Below are 18608 nucleotides of genomic sequence, written 5' to 3' on the forward strand. Positions count from 1 at the left end.
TCCTTCATTTAACCTTTTATTTTTGATTTTGGCTCCTACAGAGGAGCCCTCGAGGAATCCTCTTCCATCCGGGTGTCTCTCATGCAGGTGAAAGCAGCCGTTGGAATGTATGTTGTAAATACAGATCACATGATGTCACGGTTTTTTTGCAGCCAATATGGATAGTTATGTTTTGTTATAGCAGCTGGTTTAGCGGTTGGTCTGGGGTCATCTTACTCAGTCAACAACATAAAGACTCAATGCAATAAGTATCCTACAGAAAGGACAACTTAATTACACAATGTAATAATTTATTATTATATGTGTTAATTTATGTGAATGAACACAATTATTAACAGACTGAAATATTAAACCTATTCAATGGGCTAAACAGTGCAAACAGTCTAATTAATAAAAGCCAATATGTCTCATTAACTCAGTTGCATTGTACAAACTAAAGAATAATAGGATTTCAACTCAGATACAGGCTGCATTCACAATGTAGGCATTTTATCATGGCATTATAAATGGTGTACGTTATATCAGTCTCACACACTTTGTAAGTATCAACCACAAGTGATCGGTTTTAAGGTGACAGCGACTAGAAGCATTGATGCCGATCTACTGATCTACTTTACCCGTTCACTCACACTGCACTTTTGCATACAGCAGTTTTTTTCTATCACAAACATTTTCATCTTGCTGAAGGACAGTCAGACCGGAGGAGCCAGAGACTGCATCACAACCCGCTCTACCACCTGAGTCACAGCCGTCCACTTCCTGACAGAACCTTCCCGCTCCTATTGTTGTGTTTGTTTTACTGGCATGCCGTTACCCCGGGGGAGGCTTGTCCGACAAGTCGCTCAAAGTTTTCATGAGTGGATAAAAGGGTGGAGAGGTGTTATGCAACTAATAGGAAATTGTGAAATTTTCAAGTTTTAGTTTAGCGTATGGGGATTTAGACGGAGGAATAACAGATGACAGATAACAAATCACAGATGTTGTAAACCTTCACGTCACAGAAGAAATGCCAGTCGGTGTCACTATGAAGATGCTTGATTACCATTAATTTAGCTCAAATTAGATCCAGTCTCCCAGAGGCGTGCACAGCGAGCAGCATGGGTTTGTTATGAGTCAGACAAAATATGGCGGAAAGGTAGTGACAGCGCTGCTCCGGAGACTTTTCACAGGTATAAGCAGCTAATAAATGCCGACTGAACCCTTTTCCACTGCTGAGGACACACGCAGAGCGGGAAAACCCAGCACTGCTACTGGTCCCTTGTCCTCATCTGTGACAAGGTGTTGACCATGTTATTATTCTAATGTTCAAATGCAACAAAAAGTGCTGCTAATTATTTATTTGTGGTTTATATGATAAAACTGGGTGAAAGTTTTTTACTTTTAGAAAATTTTCAGCACATTTTAACAATACAGCGATAACACTGATAATTGTGATAAGTTTGGACACTATAATCGTGATTCCAAATGTTATTATATGGTTTCATGTCTATTCATGTGTTTTCAGCAGAAAAATTGCCTCTACCACTGATTTTAATGTAGTTTGTAATGTTTGTAATGTAGTGAGAGCTCCTTAGTCTGTACCTGTAGCTGTGGCAACAGTTGGGGAGGCGGGGTTTGGCGGTTCAGTTTCCCGATGACCTCGCGGACGTTTGTGTTCGCGGTTTCATTCTCGGTTTTAAGGATCGTTGCCCACTATGTACGTTTTTCACCTGGCCGCTGTGCGTACTGTACAGAGGCTCTGTTGTGACTTCAGCCTGACACCTTCTCACATTCTTCACATGTATGTGTGTATGTGTCATAGAGTACATCTTATATGTGTGTGTGATCTCACCCACATGTTGCAAATGTGCAGTGCCTCATACCTTTATGCATCCTTTTAAGTGTGAGACAGTGTGTGTGTGTGTGTGTGTGTGTGTGTGTGTGTGTTAAAAGGTCACTGAGAAGTCCCGGGGGCACGGGACCAAGCGGTGCAAACATCTCTCATTTATCTTTCCTGTCGTTTTTCCACAGAGAAAAAGTGGAGGGGAAAAGAAAGGCGGGGTATTGTTTTTGCTAAAAGGGGTGGAAAAATAGAGCGAGGTTTCCCCTTAGGGGGATGTGATGTCATGCAGTTGCCATGGTTACCGTGTGTAATCATTGTGTGTTCATGAGAGGACATGGTGATTTAGAGTTCCTGTCACACATTGTTAAAGCTAGACAAATAGACAGATTGCAGCTTTTACACACACACATGCTAATAACTCAGCCGCTCTCACTCTGATGTTATTGGCTCTTTGAGCAGGTTGAGGAAAACAATCAGACGCTCCTGCTCTCCTAATTACTTCTTTTCAAATGAATGTCTATGTTTAGGTTTGTACTCTGTTTTGTGAGATTATGGTTTTGTTGACAGACAAGAGTGGAAGTCAAAGTAACAGTACTTAATGTGAGGACTTATATCTACTTATATTCATCAGAAAAAGTCTCATTAAAGGAATAGTTAGACATTTTGGAAAATACACAAATTTAGAATAAGATCAATTCATCTCTCATATGTCCATTAAAACTGTTTTAACCAGAGGACATTAAACTTATCTTAGCATCCAGATAGGAAGCAGTTTCTACCACACAAAAGCAGTTGTGTTTTTTATGGGGGTTATGTGTGTGAGTATGAGTCACCTGGGGACAGTCACTTCAGTTTTTGTACAAATTAAACAAACAAGATGTAACGTGTTAATTAGCTTCATAATTGCCGGTAGGTAGATTTTGTTACCTTCGGGCAGAGCCGGGCTAGCTGTTTCCATCTGTTTCCAGTCTTTATGCCAAGATGAGCTAACGTTAGCGTCACATCGAATGGACAAATATGAGAGTGGTGACAATCGTCTCAGAAAGAAAATGAGCATATTTCCCACGTGTTGAAATTTTAGGGCTGAACTTCCATTGTTGCAGGACATGCATTAATATCTTTAGTTCTGAATATCTCTCCAGTGTGTTCTAATTTGTTTCTGCCTTCTTGTTTCTCCCCTTCCCCTTCCTTCCTTCTTTCTGCCTGTCATTCTGTTGCTCTCTTTCCCTTTGCCTTCTTCTTACACTCCTTTTTCTTCTAAACCTTGCTGCTCTTTCTCTTTTTTTTTCTCTCTGTCCTTTCTACACCCTTTCACCTGCCCTACCTGCCAGTGTGCGGTTGTGAACTGGCCCAGGGAGGCTTCTTCGTGCGGCAGGGTGAATACATCTGTACTCTGGACTACCAGCGACTGTACGGGACTCGTTGCTTCAGCTGCCAGGACTTCATTGAAGGGGAGGTGGTGTCCGCCTTGGGCAAGACCTACCACCCCCGCTGCTTCGTCTGCGCCTCCTGCAAGTAAGAAACAGGGTCCGAAACCATATCATTCACACAGAGGTGGAAAGAGTGCTGAAACTTTTACTCAAGGAAAAAGTACTGTTGCATAAAGGAAATCTTCCTCAGGTAGAAGTAAGTCATTTAAAATGAACTCTGATTAAACGGCACAGGGGAGAACAGCGCTTAAAGCAGCCAGTAGGTTCCAGTGAAGCACTTTGCACATGTGTATACAGCAGATAATTACAACAGCACAGCAGGAGTCCATAGACTTTATGTTTATGTAGCAATATTAAGATATAAAAATGAAATAGCTAGCCGCTACTTATATAATCAAGAGCAGAATAAAGCAGCGGAAAGAAAGAAACCCTGCAGTGGCTGCACCCCTGCTGCTACATAAACATAAAGTATATGGTCTTTTTTATTCTGTGTTGCCAGGCAACACAATGGTTGTTAACACTCTGCGCAGTGCAGTTACAACGATCAGTTATTTATTGTACTCACCTGTCTGAACGTAACTCTGTAAGTCTGGTGCGCTGTGACGTTCTCCACAACATTGCAGGTGTGTGGGCCACGTCTCTTGGCCCACGCTTCCTTCTCGGTGCTACAACCCATAGATATATGCGGGAGGCGAATCCTCAGGAAGGGGGACTGCTCTAGGTAATGTGGGTCAGGATCAGATGGGAGGTTACACAGCTTGGGGACAGGAGCAGGCAGTGGATTAACCAGCGCAGGACTGGGAGGCTGGAGTCATGAACCCAAGGCGAATGGGCTGGGGTGTTGAATGAGCTGCAGGCTGAGGACGAGCGTGCAGGAGGCTAGCTCACTTGGATGCAGCCTGGAAAACAGATTGGAAAGCAGGCTTGAAGCTACAGAGCCAATGCTAGCTGGCTGGAAAACAGGCTGAGGACCAGCTGGCCTGATGCTAGCCGAGCAAATACAGGAACAAAACAGATGAAGTGAGAAAGAGTAAAGGGGAGCCGTGAAGCTAATTGGGGTGGGGCAGGCAATTACAAAAGGCGGGAAACACACAAGGGCTGGAAGCAAAAACAACTAACGGACACAAAAGGAAAAGTAATTTCGAAAAGAACGGAAAAACAGAAAATAACTAAACAGTCCAAGCGTGACATCACACAGAGGGGCAGATTCTCTCTCAGAGATTAAAAGATTCACTGTACGGTTAAACTCATGTATCTGTATCAGCTGGTTGTCTCAGCCCTCCGTGTTGCTGCTTTTCCCACGACTCAGAGCTCCAACTAAAAATACAAAAACCTATTTTCAGAGGGAGATATGGCACCCGTATCTTTTTTACACACATGATGAGCAGCATGGCATCATGAAGGTGTCTTTTACAAGTACATAAAGCTATACTACACATTCATGTGTAAATATAGGAAAGCACATGAAGACGTGTCACTGCAGGTCACACAGACACCTTTCCACCCATGTGCATGTGCATGCCTCTAGTGTGTGTGTGTGTGTGTGTGTGTGTGTGTGTGTGTGTGTGTGTGTGTATAGTACTAGTGTTGTTCCTTAGGCCTAGAAAGGTAATAGTAGCCTCTGTCAGGCAGGTATTTTAAGTTTGTGGTCAGTCAGTGCAGCCACTTAGCCCAGTCCCATAGCTAGTGTTAAATGTCCTGTGTGTGTGTGTGTGTGTGTGTGTGTGTGTGTGTGTGTGTGTGTGTGTGTGTGTGTGTTTGTATGGTTCTGAGGACTAATTTTGTTTTGAAACGATCATTAGGGTTAGAGTTGGAATTAGGTGTAAGTTAAGGTTAAAGTTAGGGTTAGGCATTTATTTTTGATGGTTAGAGTAATGGGCACATTACATTACATTATAACGACTGTACTCACATCTAACGTTTGACAAGAATGTGTGTGTCAGTGTGTGTGTGTGATCCACATGCTGAACCTGAGATCAGAATGTTCCAGTGTGGCATTTGAGGTTTGTAATGTGATCATGAAACTCCTCTACTCCTCTCATAACAAATATCACTTTTGTGGAGGCCAAACACAGGCTTATTGTGACGGAAATAAAAATAGGGCTGACAGAGAGCAAATACTGTTTGACATCAGACTCATCTCTGTGTGTCTCATGGTCACAGCACTGTATTGATTATCAATCATTAATAGGTCCAAATTAGGGTCAAAAAGACTTTGAACTTGTAAAGTGATGTTGACAAATAATTCCAAAGATAGTAATCAACCTTTATAACCTATGAAATAAATCTGCATGAGAATTTGAGGTTGCACAAAAACACAGTTAGAAAGAATAGACACAAAGCAGACCTTACCTTCATTTCCACCACAGGCCATGAAAGGCGTATCTAAATAATCAATCTATCTAAATAATTTTGGACAATGATAGAATAATTAACAATAACAATTATGAAAAATTCTTGGTAAAATTGTTGATTAAGGTGTTCCACTAGGATCACTATTCGCCGCCCTGATATTTACTGTATACATACAGTATATAAAGTTTTTTTTCAACTCAGTACTGCAGTGCGCTCTTTTATGCAGACGATACGATCTTGTGCTGTTGGTGCTAACCCAGCAAATTGCTATTTGATTCATTCCTTCATTACTAAAGGCAGCCATCACACTCACTACTGTGAGTTATATGAAAAAGTCAGATGGTTCATCACTGACATACCTGTGCTTTTTAAAATGTCTTTATAAGGTAGTTGTGGTCAAAGTGAATAACCATGACACCAGGTCACAAGAACCTTTCAGGTACGATGCACCTTACATTAATGTGACTTAAAGGTTCACTTGTTAATGGTTTTATAATAATTGTGACTGTGTGAGTGATGACTGCTTTGTGTGACTGGCTCATTTTGTTGTCATCTTTTATACTGTATATTTATTTTGTTCTTTCTTTCAAAAGAGATATTGATTGCAATGAGACATAATGAACAAATTAAACTTAACTAACTTCAGCACATGGAAAATATTGAGATTACGAAGACAAATTGAATACCTTCATTTTACATTCAATTTACTTTATTTTTTGAGCCAGTGTTGTTAATTATTATTTATTAAGACACATGGTAAAATAAATGGCACATTTTCTTATTGTGTCAGTTTTGAGAATATACAGTTTGAATGTTTAGACATGAATAACCTATACTCTTACCTCTCCCAGTTTGTGTGGATGTGTTCTTCCCTCAGTACCTGGCTGTGACAGTGACAGCAGCTCTAATATCTCATTTCCAAGCTGTAGACAGTAGCAAGTGAAAGCCAGTCAGTCTCACTCTGCCAAGGAGTCATCATTCCTTCTGTGCATGACTCTGTGACAGTAGCTGTGTTAGAGCAGAGACATTAACATTGTTTCATTATGTTTGCGATGTCTCTTAAGCATTATAATAACACTCGTCTCTAAAGGGTATTTGGCTGGTAATGAATGGCAATGATTTCATTTGTTCATTTCGCAGCAGCAACACACACTTCTGAATGTTGTAGTCACTGTTAAAGTGATGGCTCAGGTTATTTGATGCGGGGTTTGTATCAGGTACTTCTATCTACAGAGCACTGACCCAAATCTACTGCACTGACCATGATACAACCATGTCACATAACCCCAACTATCACTTTAATATAGCTGAAGCTACTCTTATTCAGATCACCAGATGCCCTAAATATCACATTTAACTTCTAATGTGTGTCGCTATCTCAAGTGACTGTGATTGCTGAACACAAAGACTCCCAGACTTCAAATCACTCATCATTTCGCAGTGACACCTCCCTCACCCTGCCTTATACAGCTGCTAAGCCACCATACACAAATGTATATAGCTTTTAATGAAGCGATTTATGTCTCATGATGATGTTTCAGAGCCTTCGAATAAATGTTCAAGCTTCTGGGGAAACTGAACTCTTAGAGACAGAGCCCTCGTCTGATGTTCTCTGTGTTTTTCTGTTTCTTTGCAGACAGCCGTTCCCGGCTGGCGACCGAGTGACATTTAACGGGAAGGAGTGTATCTGCCAAAAGTGTACCCAGCCTTTGCCTGCCAACAGCCCTGCACCCATACAGGCTGTCCACAGTCAGTATTCTGTTTACGTCTGTGTCTCTTTCCTGTCTCCTTTAAAACGTAAATCACTCCACAAGTAAACTTTTCGAAGCTTTGTTACACTGCTTGTTACTGTAATTTTCTGTTCCATCCCTTAAATTGGCACTTCTTAAATTGTATCAAGTCATTCCCTTCTCTGGAAACTAAAATGTCCAATGTTCTTTTTCTTCTTTTACTCAGGTCAACTTCAGTATAATTTCTAATCAAATCTTATCTAATTCTTCATCTGTGTGTCCTGTGTGCAGATTGCTGCGGCTGTGGGAAGGAGTTTAAGAATGAACAGTCTCTTGTAGCACTGGACAAGCACTGGCACCTGGGATGCTTCAAGTGTAAAGTCTGCAACAAGGTGCTCAATGCCGAGTACATCAGCAAGTACGTTAGTCTGGCTTTGGAAATGAAGCGCTAAAACCACATTACATCTTTAATGCTGTTATGTCTATGGCAATTTGTTCTACTTTTTAGCTTGTTGGGTGGTAATTGTTGGATGTTCCCAATGTCAAGTGTCTTTAATGCAGATTTTTCCTTCAGTCGTCTAAGTGTCTAGTGTATAAAGATCACTGCTTACCAAAATGAATGGCTTCAGGTGCCGGAGATTCAGTGTAAAATAATGAAGGAAAAACATTCACACACTCTGATCTTGATTCTGACCTTGATCTTGCAACTAGCTAGTCGAGCATTTAGCATCTGAAGAGCCAGATACAGTTCACAGCTTGTTTCCATCACACACAAGTTGCCAAGAAATCAGTTACTGTCACAAAGTTAATATTTTTAAGCAAAGGCCTTTCTATCAGCTTTTATAGTTATTATTATCTCTTATATCTAATGTTTTACTGTTAGTTTACTTGTTACAACATTTTTTTGTATTTTAAATCTTGAATTTAGACATTTATTTTGCTTTCAGTGGCAATGTGTAACATTGTCATGCTGCCTATATGGTTACAAATATAAATAAAGTGAAAGGTTTTTCTATAATGTAAGAATTTTCTTCTGTCACAGTTTCATGTTCCAGTATTAAAAAGCCACATGGAATACAAATAGAGAACAGAGTAGATGCAGCATAAGCATTGTAAGAAACCAGTGGCTAAAGTCTTATTTACAACAGATCTGGTCAATATGATAATATCAGAACGCAGTTCATTCTTTACCACATGTTTAGGCTGCAATAATACGCTGCCTGAAATAGTAAATCATGGCACTAACCAGCAGCTGTGGTTTTATATTTGGTCTGAAATACTCACAAATGATCATAATGTAAGTTTGGATCGTCATGGTTAGAGGAGCAGGATTCACCAGGCTATATCCTGTCAGCTCAGGCACGGTGCATGCACGATCCTCAGGCTCTGAGCTGAGCTGGATGATGTGAAGTGTATCTGATGCTCTGTGTCCTGTGTTGTCCTATCAGGGAGGGGATCCCCTACTGTGAGATGGACTACCACGCCATGTTCGGCATCCAGTGCGAGAGCTGCAAGAAGTACATCACTGGGAAAGTCCTGGAGGTAACGTTACTCTGCTGATGTGTTACACTTAGAAGAAATACTCTACGGCAGCTGTTAGCATGTAGCACGCAGTCCCTCAAAACATCTAAAACAGTGTCTTCAGATTGATAAGGAGGTGAAAGAGAAATGTAGAATCAAGGTGAATAAACAGAATAATGAAAGCTTCATGGGTAATATCATTGAAAGGGGAGCGTGTCTATGTTCCCACAGCCCTAAACCTAACCCTATATTCCCACAGCCCTAACCCTATATTCCCACAGCCCTAACCCTATATTCCCACAGCCCTAACCCTAACCCTAATTTTCAAAAATTTCTGTGAAAAAAAAGTTCTAAGAAATGTGGGAACATAGGGCTGACCCCAATTGAAAGTGTAGCTCTCAGCAACTAAAAGTCAGAATGTCTGACAGTGTTGACCCCATTTCCCCGAAGCCGTCATTAAAATTTCATCAGAACTTATGCACTGCTAATGCAGATACATGAGAAATGCTTCTAGGATAGCTACCCCTGTATGAACAGATCTGTGACCAGCCCTTTATAGCATTCACATGATCATTAACACAATTTCCTGGAGTATGAAAGGCAAGAGTGCACAGGGAGGCTTCCAGAGGCTGATGGGGTGATTTCAGCATCTCTCTGCATTCAGCCTGTTGGAGTCGCTCTTGCTTGTTTCTTATTTTTCCAACTTCTTAACTTTCTACCTCTGTCATACCTGTTTGACGGCGCTGCGCTGTCTTTGAACACGCTAGTCGAGAGTTCTGGTCTGTTGGTTTATCAGCGTTTCATTCAGCTATGTAACTGTTGCACAGCAAATCCACAGAAGCATTTACACCAGGGACCAGCTGACCACGCTGAAGCCAGCAGGCATGGTGACTGCATGTAAGGGAAATTGTTACAAAGCAATTTCCCTGCGGGGATCAATAAAGTATTTCTGGTTCTGATTTAGTCCCACTGTAGTCCGCTGTGTGTGGGTCCTCAGGGAAGAACCAGCCAGCCAGGATCTCTTCCGTTATTCAGCACAATCGCTCCTCTCTCCTTTGCTGTGGGCTAATGGCTTTGACCTCACTCTCAACTGCACACACACGTTATCTCTCCTTGTTCGCTTTCCTCCCTCCCCCCCTCAGGCAGGTCATCCTTTCATTGTCACTCACTCTCAGGTGCCAGTCGGCCTCTACACTTCTCTCTCTGTGCCATAAAACAAAACCATACAAGCTGCTGGACACATACAGGACACGTTTCATCCTCCGTGTCATCGGTGTCCAATGCTGGACATTTCTTAAAAAGTGTTATTAGATATGGGGGGGGGGGGTGTGAGAAAGAACAGACACATCATCTCCAGGTTGTTGCTGTCATTAAGTGTGACGTGTGAGCTTGACCTGATTCAGTTTGTGTGCCTTTGAGCAGTACGTATATAGAGACGGAGAGAAAGACACTAGAGTCAAGCGTCATGCTGGTAGCTGCACATCACACCCAGTCGGACCAAAATAATTTGAAGCAGCTGACTGCACAATGGGGGCAAACACCTGATGTTCAGGTGAGATTATTCCACTTTTAAATAATGCATTTTAACTCATTCTACTGCATAGTCATTACAGGGCCTCAAATAATGAAGTGAACTATTATTATCATTAGTTCATTTCATTAATTTCCCATATGCTTTAGTTTTTATATAATCATGCTGAATTAATAACATATGCCTTCATGAAATGTATTTGGCATAATCAATAGCAAGTTTCACACTCGGGATTGTGATGAATGGGAACATTTCCTATTTTAAGATGATGGACAGTGTTTCCTCTGTCAGCAGTAGTGTGTCTGAAGCTGATGGATTTCAGTGGGGACCTGAAATGTTACAGATAATAAAGAAGTGGAAGTACTGATCAAGTGCATGCTCTGTCCAATTCCATGGTGCAGTAAAGGTGATGCCATCACTCATATTGTATTTCAACCTTTCTGATTTATTTTTGACAGAAAACGTCATTAAAACATCTTTGCCTTCACATGCAGCTGCTGAAATGGTTAAAAAATATATTTATATCTTTTCATGTCGGTGTCGTATTCAGATTCAGACTAGACAAACTGTAGGGGAAGGTGTCAGTTTTATGCAATGTTGAGGCAGGCAGTGTTTTCCTGGTGTAAGTATTAGAAGCACTATACTAATCAACAACACCAAACATCTGCATCCCCCAGAATGGCCAGTGTGATATTACTTTGTAGCTGTTCATTCTCAATGAACAAGAAAAGCTGGAGCAACATGGTGGAATAGGAAAGAGGGAGAGAGATTGACGGAGTTGGATGAAGCAGAGGAGCATCGGAGAGGCAGGTAGAAATCAGTGCAGCAGAATGTGACCCAGTGAAGCAGCCTGTTGTTCTACAGTGATGAAGGGAAGTGACATGGGATACCCTCCTGGGGCGGAGAGAGGGATGAGAGGAGGAGAGGAAGAAAGCTTTTAGATGGGAGGTCTTGGAAGCTCTAGCTCGGTATTATAGAGACAAACAACAATCTCTCTCTCTCTCACTTTCTCTCTTCCTTTCATCACATGACGCTCTCTTTTTCATGAACACATCGGGTTCCGGTGTCGGGAGAGAGGCAGGAACAGAAGAGATGGAATGAGAGCACGTTTCTGTCTTTGTCACACTGTGTTTGTAAATGACATCATCCACATCCATTTCCTGTTGTGTCGGGCTATCAGGTGTGTACCTGGCTCTTTGGCCCACAATGACTGGAGCCAAAGCCAGTCAAGCAGGACTAAAAGCACATTTGTGTGTGTTTGTGTGTTTTGGTGGTGTGTGTACTGACTGAGCAGGGAGTGTTCTTGTGTTTGCTTCCTTGAGGCAAGTTTTTCCTTACTTCTGTTCTTTTACTGCCTCATTCCTTAAAGGGTTGTCAATGCAACCATATAAACCCAGCTGGCTCTGGACATGAATGTAAGAAAGACGTCGGGCTCTTAACAACTCTAACATCAGGCAGACAGCTAATTGACATGGTGACGTTGAGCAGACGTTTAGCAGTCATTGGGCTTTGGTCACATTACCGCACTAGAATATTATTATTCTATTCCAAAATGGTGTTGGCATGAGATGTTTGGAGGATATTTGATTTCTTGGTGTAGGGAACTGAGAGACTATTTTCTTGCCGAAGCCAGCTGCTAATCTGGCCAATGATAAACTAGTGCTGCTAACTGAGAGGCCAGCGGAGGAATATGAGCCGACTGTTCATTCGACCAACGTGTTAACTGACTTGTCATTAGCATTCTGAAGCTAGCTAGATTAGCTAGTGACTTGTCTTGCCACTTTATTCTTTGGTGTTTTATTTGCAGATGGGAGCCAAATGTGGTGCGTTACCGCCACCAATTGTAGAAACATTTAGTTTGTGTGTGTCCCTTGTGTTAAACACACAGTCTGCAACTTCTGCCTCTAGGTTTCTCTCAATCAAAACAATATCAAAAAAACATCGGTGGGTGATGTCATGAAATAGCATGTGATCATGGGAGTTGTTGTCTTCACCACCATTACTGTAAGCTCCTCCTGGTTTGGATTCCTTCAGTGTCAGTGGTTCAGGAAATCAAACAGACCTGCTGATTCTAACCGTTAAAAACTCTGAATAAAGCAGGTTCACATTTAAAGTCAGTGTTTGAGCGACGCTGTCCAGAGGACAGAGACTCAGGGAAGAGTTGGAGCTGAGATTGATGCTAAACTTTGTTCTGATTGTTTCTCTGATAACTTATGAACCAGACGTTCAGCAGGTTTTTACCAGCAGCTGAATTATCCACAGAGGTGTCCTCCTCTCCATAACAAACACACCAGGGGATTAAAACCAGTAGAAACTCTGAAGAAAGCAGTTTGACTTTCAAAATCAGAGATTCATCGACGCTCTTCAGGGACACAGGACAGGACGTCTCCAGCAGCTGGGAGCTGAGCTGTCTAACATTTCCTCAGCTTGTTTCTCTGATAACTTCAGATCCAGACGTCCGACGACTAAAATCCTTCATCTGGTTCAAATATAGAGCTGAAAACCACCAAGGTTTAAAAAGTGTTTGTGGCTTAAAACTAGATAAAAGTCAATGTTGAGCTTCTGTCAGAAAAACACACTGACACATGATCATAGAGGATATGATGTCACTGACAGGCAACAGGCGAAATGTTATACCATGATGATTTCTGTAGGTTTGAGAATTGATGGAGACATTTGTGATAATGCTAGAACACAACTCAACAACGTATAGAACATAGATCTAGTTGTTTTTAGACATTTTACTTTGGAAAAGTTAAAAGATTTTAACTTTAAGACAGAGATAGCCAGAGCACTAGGATTTCATTGTATTTGTAATGCACTTGACAATAAAGTTTAACTGAATTTGTCTATTTTTTAAGTTACCAAAAAATGCGCAGCATTGCTGCTTAGAACATGCACGTGCACAAAAATATCTTGAGTTCAAAATAATTTGAATTGTTTGCTACTCTACATGTGAGTGCATACAACTGCCAAGAAAATGGTATGTTTAATAGTTAATAAAGACCTTTAGCCATTACATTTAAACCCACACCAGTTAGTTAACCCAGTCAAGCCCAGTGTCAGTGCCACCTCAACTGGAGGAGGGCTCTGACCGATACAAAACGACAGCTGACAAGTGTCACACTCCAGCTGCTCAATAACATGCGGGTCAAAAGGTCTGGTTGTCGACCCAGGAGCTTCCACTCTGGGTGGGATGATGCAAGTTGGCTCCCAGGTTCTTAGGCCCTTTTCCCATTTCTTAAATTATCACTCCTACGGCTGTTGAGTTAGGCCTCCCCAAGAGCCTGAGAACAGACCCTCTCCTTACCCCCGGCTCATCAATGGGCAGCCTGTTGAGACCAAAGAGTCTGCTATGCGGAGACTAATAGTGTTGCGATATACCAGTATTGACAATAAATCATGTTTATAGACAGAATAGACATATGGTGATGGCAGATGTTAGGCCTGGGGGATCTAGTGTTTATCAGTTCATCCAGTTGCCTTTTCACTATCCAATTAGTGTAATTATTCTTTGTGTTTGCTGTTGTGCAGTTATGGTTACAGACTCTCTCTCCACCTCACTACATTAGTATTTTGTGTAATTAATTTGCCAAACAAGAAACAAAAGACACAGTAAACACAGGTAAAGATGAAGTTGCTTGATAGCATTATTGGGTTTTTTTTCAAATTTTCTGTAGATATTGTGATTATATCGTTATAATAAATTGTTTTGATCATATATATTGTGTAGTGAAAATCTGATACGCTGACAGTCCTGGTGGGGACATATCAAATCAATAACTGGACCTGCTAGCAGTAGAGGAGGGTGAATAGAAACTGTGTGTATGGTTTTTGCCTACATCTCTGTTGCTCAGCTTTTCATTGCCGTGGCATTTCTTCATTGTTCGTCCAGAAATGAACGAATCAAACCAAACGTTCCTCCGGCTGCAGCTTCACTTTAAAAGCATTTAACTGGCGAAGTGCAAGTTGACTTGTATCATGAAGTAGGAAATGCAGTGTGTTTGTCAGTGATCTTTGCACTTACTGCTATTGTTTATCAAAGATGCATCTACAAAACAGGACAACGGCCATGTTCAGCAATTTTTGACAGCGGATCAGTTTGAAATATTGCAGGGAGTAATGGAACAAGAAGGAGCACCCACAGTGAGCTACAAGCTGCATACCTCTAACTTCTCAAACAGGAAACCAACTCCTTTCACTGTGCAGACTCATGCCATGTGCAGTATAAAATCAAATCACAGTTGCTCATTATGGCAACAGGGCAATTATTGCTTGATTAAAGTAAGAGTAGAGAGCAGAGTAAGCAGGTGTGGATGTTGGATTGATGCTTTCAGAAGGTCAGACACAGACCCCCTCCAATCCCTTGTTGGAAAGATGAGGACGTTTTCAAGGTGATTTCGACCATCCGACAAGCGGTTTTTTGGCACCTCCCCTCTAGACACTCTGACAATAATACCCACTTTAGACAGGCACTGGCCAAGTCTGTGACACATAAAAATAGACAAGGTTTGAACTTCCCTCTCAAGCTTTTTGTTTTCATTCTACACACAAATACTTTTTGTGCACACAGCAAGTGTTGTAACAGCAAGAAGAGTGCTTTTGTGAAGGTGCACTGTAAAAGCTTGAGAGAGATAGATTGAGTAACTGCTGTGTTCTAATTGCAAGTTGTGGAGAGAGTAGACAAACAGGCTGTGTGTGTGTGTGTGTGTGTGTGTGTGTGTGTGTGTGTCTGTGTGTGTCTGTGTGTGTTTGTGCTGTAGCTACACCTGGCTCACCAAAATCTATTCCAATCCCCTAAACGGATCATGTCCTTCGCCTGATTGGTTTGTTAGAGAGACCAGGTATGTAGGTAACTAAGTAAACAAAGAGATTAAAAAAAAGCTCTGCAACTATTTGCCATGTGACCACTGCGCTGCCATGATCTCTTCCAGCTCTTTACCATGGCTGTCTCAAAAACCCTGAAGTCTGCGGAGTCTTAACTATGAATGGAAACCCTGGCTGACCAGCTACAGCCTTATTCCTAAGTAAAACATTCAGTCATCATCTTTCAAGTTCATCCTTCCTCCAGCCCATTGTCTTCCCTGACTTATCAGTCCTGCAGGACAATTTTCCTCTCCTGCACCCTTGGAGTCTGACAAAGGAAGATTGCAGTACTATCTCCTTTCCGGCCCTCACATACTTTCCATGCTTGAATTTCAATCCAGCTTTGTCCTTTTATCTCCGGACGTCAATGTTTCTAAGACAACTTCCTTTTTTTCTCTCAGTCTCTGTCTATTTATCGGTCTCAGTTCACTTCAAGTATGAGCTTTTGGCATGGTGTCCACAACATGCTACTTTCTTTGTCTCCCAATAATACTAGAACCTGGAGTCTGGGAAGCACGTTCCTTTGGTTGCCTCATCTCCGCATCTGCTGTCCATTTGGTTTGATAATCATTACGTAGGGTGTTATCCAAGAAATACAGCGTCAATGCTATGTTTTCTCCTATCGTTCCATACTGAGATGACATAGCAAAGTGGAGGGACATCAGAGGGATTGTGCGTATTCAGGCCGCCGTTGAAAGCGAGAAGGGATGCCTTTGGGAGGTGGAGATCAGCAGACATCAGATGACTGTTGTGCAAAGAGAGGAAAAGAATGATTTCATTGCAGAGTGTCCATCTTGAGTAGTTTAGCTTATTATTGAGTCCATAAATCACACGTTTTAAAACAAGAAAATCTGCCAAACAGAGTGAGATAATTCTCCTTTTCTAATGCTGTTTCTTGTTGTCATGACACCAAACAAAAGAGAATAAGGCACTAGTACCGAGAGAATCCCCACTGAACAAGAGGAATGTTTTTTGGATTACCCAACAGACTGGTATTCAAATGGGAGAAAAGCAGGTTTTGGACCAATAGTTTGCTAGTTTCAGTAAAATCTTGTTACGAAAAGGCAAAACTCTTCCACAACAACAACAAGGTGTCTGATGTGTCCTTGAGCAAGGCACTGGACCTACCAACTGCTCTGATGGTTGCTTCCAGTGGCAGAGGTCCAAAGTGCTGTTTTGGAGCCAGTACTGTGGACTCAATCAGAAATGGCCCTGAAGGGAAACTACCCAAGGTGGAAATGCAAACAGTAAGTAGCTTGTTAAGAACAAAGACTCCTGATCCAGAGGGACCCATAGACAGTCATACCAGATCCAAATATACCCAAGGATAATTGGACCCAAGTACTGTAGTTCCCAATAGAGGAAAGAGAACACCAGCGCTAGCAGCAATATTCTGGACCAGCCTGACTTGCATTCTGGGTCTCAGCTATACGGAACTAAGTGGATCCCTGAAGAACCCTAGATTCCAGTGGCCTGCAGTACAACAAGTCCAAAAGCAATCAACACTATAACTGTAACAACAATATAACAGGCACATCCATCCACACTGGGACAACCACCTCCCCTTCACACTGCCTCTTCAAGCTCTGGAGATAACATACAGTATGACCCCCATTAGCCTCTAAATGTCAAGCCCTGTTATCACAGCTCCATTCTTAACACACGGGTCATAATAAATGGTTCAGACACTGCAGACTCATCAGGCTTATTGGAGAATTTGTAGGTAGTTTTGAACAGTTTGCGTTGAGTGTTAAAAGACGACGTCACCACTGATACTAAAGCTGTTAGAAGATCCAGCTGCTCTTGGAGTTGCGTTTTGTCCTTTTTGCTGTGGATGAATATTGATCAGTCATTACGTCTGTAAATCTGTCAAGTTGATTGTTTCACCTCTCTCTGCACTGAGTCCAGCTGCACTGCTCCTTACTAAAAACAAGAGCTCCACCTTATGGCTCAATAATGAAACACAACCTTGTCTTGTCATCCAGTGACACTTAAATCAAGGAATGCAAATCAAACTCTGAAACTTTTTAATGAGCTAATTATGAATTTCCTAATAAAATGTGCCTTTAGACCTGCAGAAAACAAGCTTATATAGGAATACAGTTGCATACACTTACATCAATGACTTTGCATGATTGGATGTTCGGGGTGATGGGTGTGGCTAAGTAATGGTCAGTAATGGCCACAATGCAGCCTGAGGGATGAGGTAAACGTATTGGTCACTCTGGTGTGAAATCACTTATTGGTATTTCCTGTTTGTCTGTTATCGGCTGCACTGCATTGGTTTGTCTTCATGATTACAGTTATACATGATCCAGATTAAAACTAAATATTATATTTTGTACAGTCATGGTTTCAGACTCTCTCTCCACCTCCCTACAGTCGTATCTCAATCTAATTCATTTGACAAAACACAGTAAACAAGGTTAAAGATGGATTTGACTCATAGCGTTGACTCATATTACAATAATATCGTTCTTGTAAATTATTTTAGCCACAATTATTGTGAAGTGAACATGACGCCATCTGCAATCTGACAAATCATAACTACAAGATAATCTGTCAGAACCATTTACACATAAGTCAACTGTGTTCTTTAGACTTACATACAAATTCTGAAATAGATTTTTAAGATGCCACTGAGTTACATTATTGAAAATGTAAGATCCAGTGTTTTTGTCACATGACTCATACATTTAGTTCTTAAAAGTCAGGTAATATCTGCCTTTGAATATGTCTTTTGCAAGTCCCTGAGCTTTATGGTGGTGCAGGAATAAATTGCTTGAGTAGCCCTTTAATCAATCCACTGAAGAGCTCAAACCAAAAATAAATGCTTCACCGTCCTAACGTGCTCTTGTTTCTTGCTCAACAGGCTGGAGAGAAGCATTACCACCCCACATGTGCCCGCTGTGCCCGCTGTGAGCAGATGTTTGCAGAGGGAGAAGAAATGTACCTGCAAGGTAAACTCAGATACTTTCAGATCCGTTATACAAACTATATACTATATACTGAATATTCAAGCGCTTTTATTGTCACTCCAAACTTTCAGGGAAGGTAATGTAACTGTTTCTGCTTAACCTCAAAGGGTTCACTTCTAAAAACACGTGACTGTCTCTTCTTAAACTATATGAAGCTCTGCAGCTAATAGTCTAGTGGTGACAGAATTCTTTGGCTCACTCTTATCTGTGCTCTCTTATTTCTGTCTCTCTAACACCTGTCTTCAGTCTCTGTTCCTCAGCATAAACCCAATGCATTATGGTTCTTCTTTTTCCTAATGGCCCGGGTTGGCAGCTCAGTGAATGAATCATGCACATTTGTGCCTGAGTCATAGCAACACAGTCACAGAGATGTTA

At 41.5% G+C, this 18608-nt stretch overlaps 1 protein-coding gene across 17 annotated transcripts in view; it reads left to right on the forward strand.

The window, feature by feature from the left end:
- Positions 1–18608, forward strand: part of ablim2 (actin binding LIM protein family, member 2) — a 90089-nt gene that overhangs the window by 38539 nt on the left and 32942 nt on the right. For all 17 annotated transcript variants that reach the window (XM_056368609.1, XM_056368608.1, XM_056368612.1 and 14 more), the window contains exons 3-7: positions 3154–3337; positions 7244–7356; positions 7629–7755; positions 8786–8879; positions 18128–18215. In XM_056368609.1, coding sequence (XP_056224584.1) covers positions 3154–3337; positions 7244–7356; positions 7629–7755; positions 8786–8879; positions 18128–18215 — 606 coding nt within the window. The remainder of the gene's footprint in view (positions 1–3153; positions 3338–7243; positions 7357–7628; positions 7756–8785; positions 8880–18127; positions 18216–18608) is intronic.

Source organism: Seriola aureovittata, chromosome 23 (genome assembly GCF_021018895.1).
Source record: "Seriola aureovittata isolate HTS-2021-v1 ecotype China chromosome 23, ASM2101889v1, whole genome shotgun sequence".
Classification (NCBI taxonomy): Eukaryota; Metazoa; Chordata; class Actinopteri; order Carangiformes; family Carangidae; genus Seriola; species Seriola aureovittata.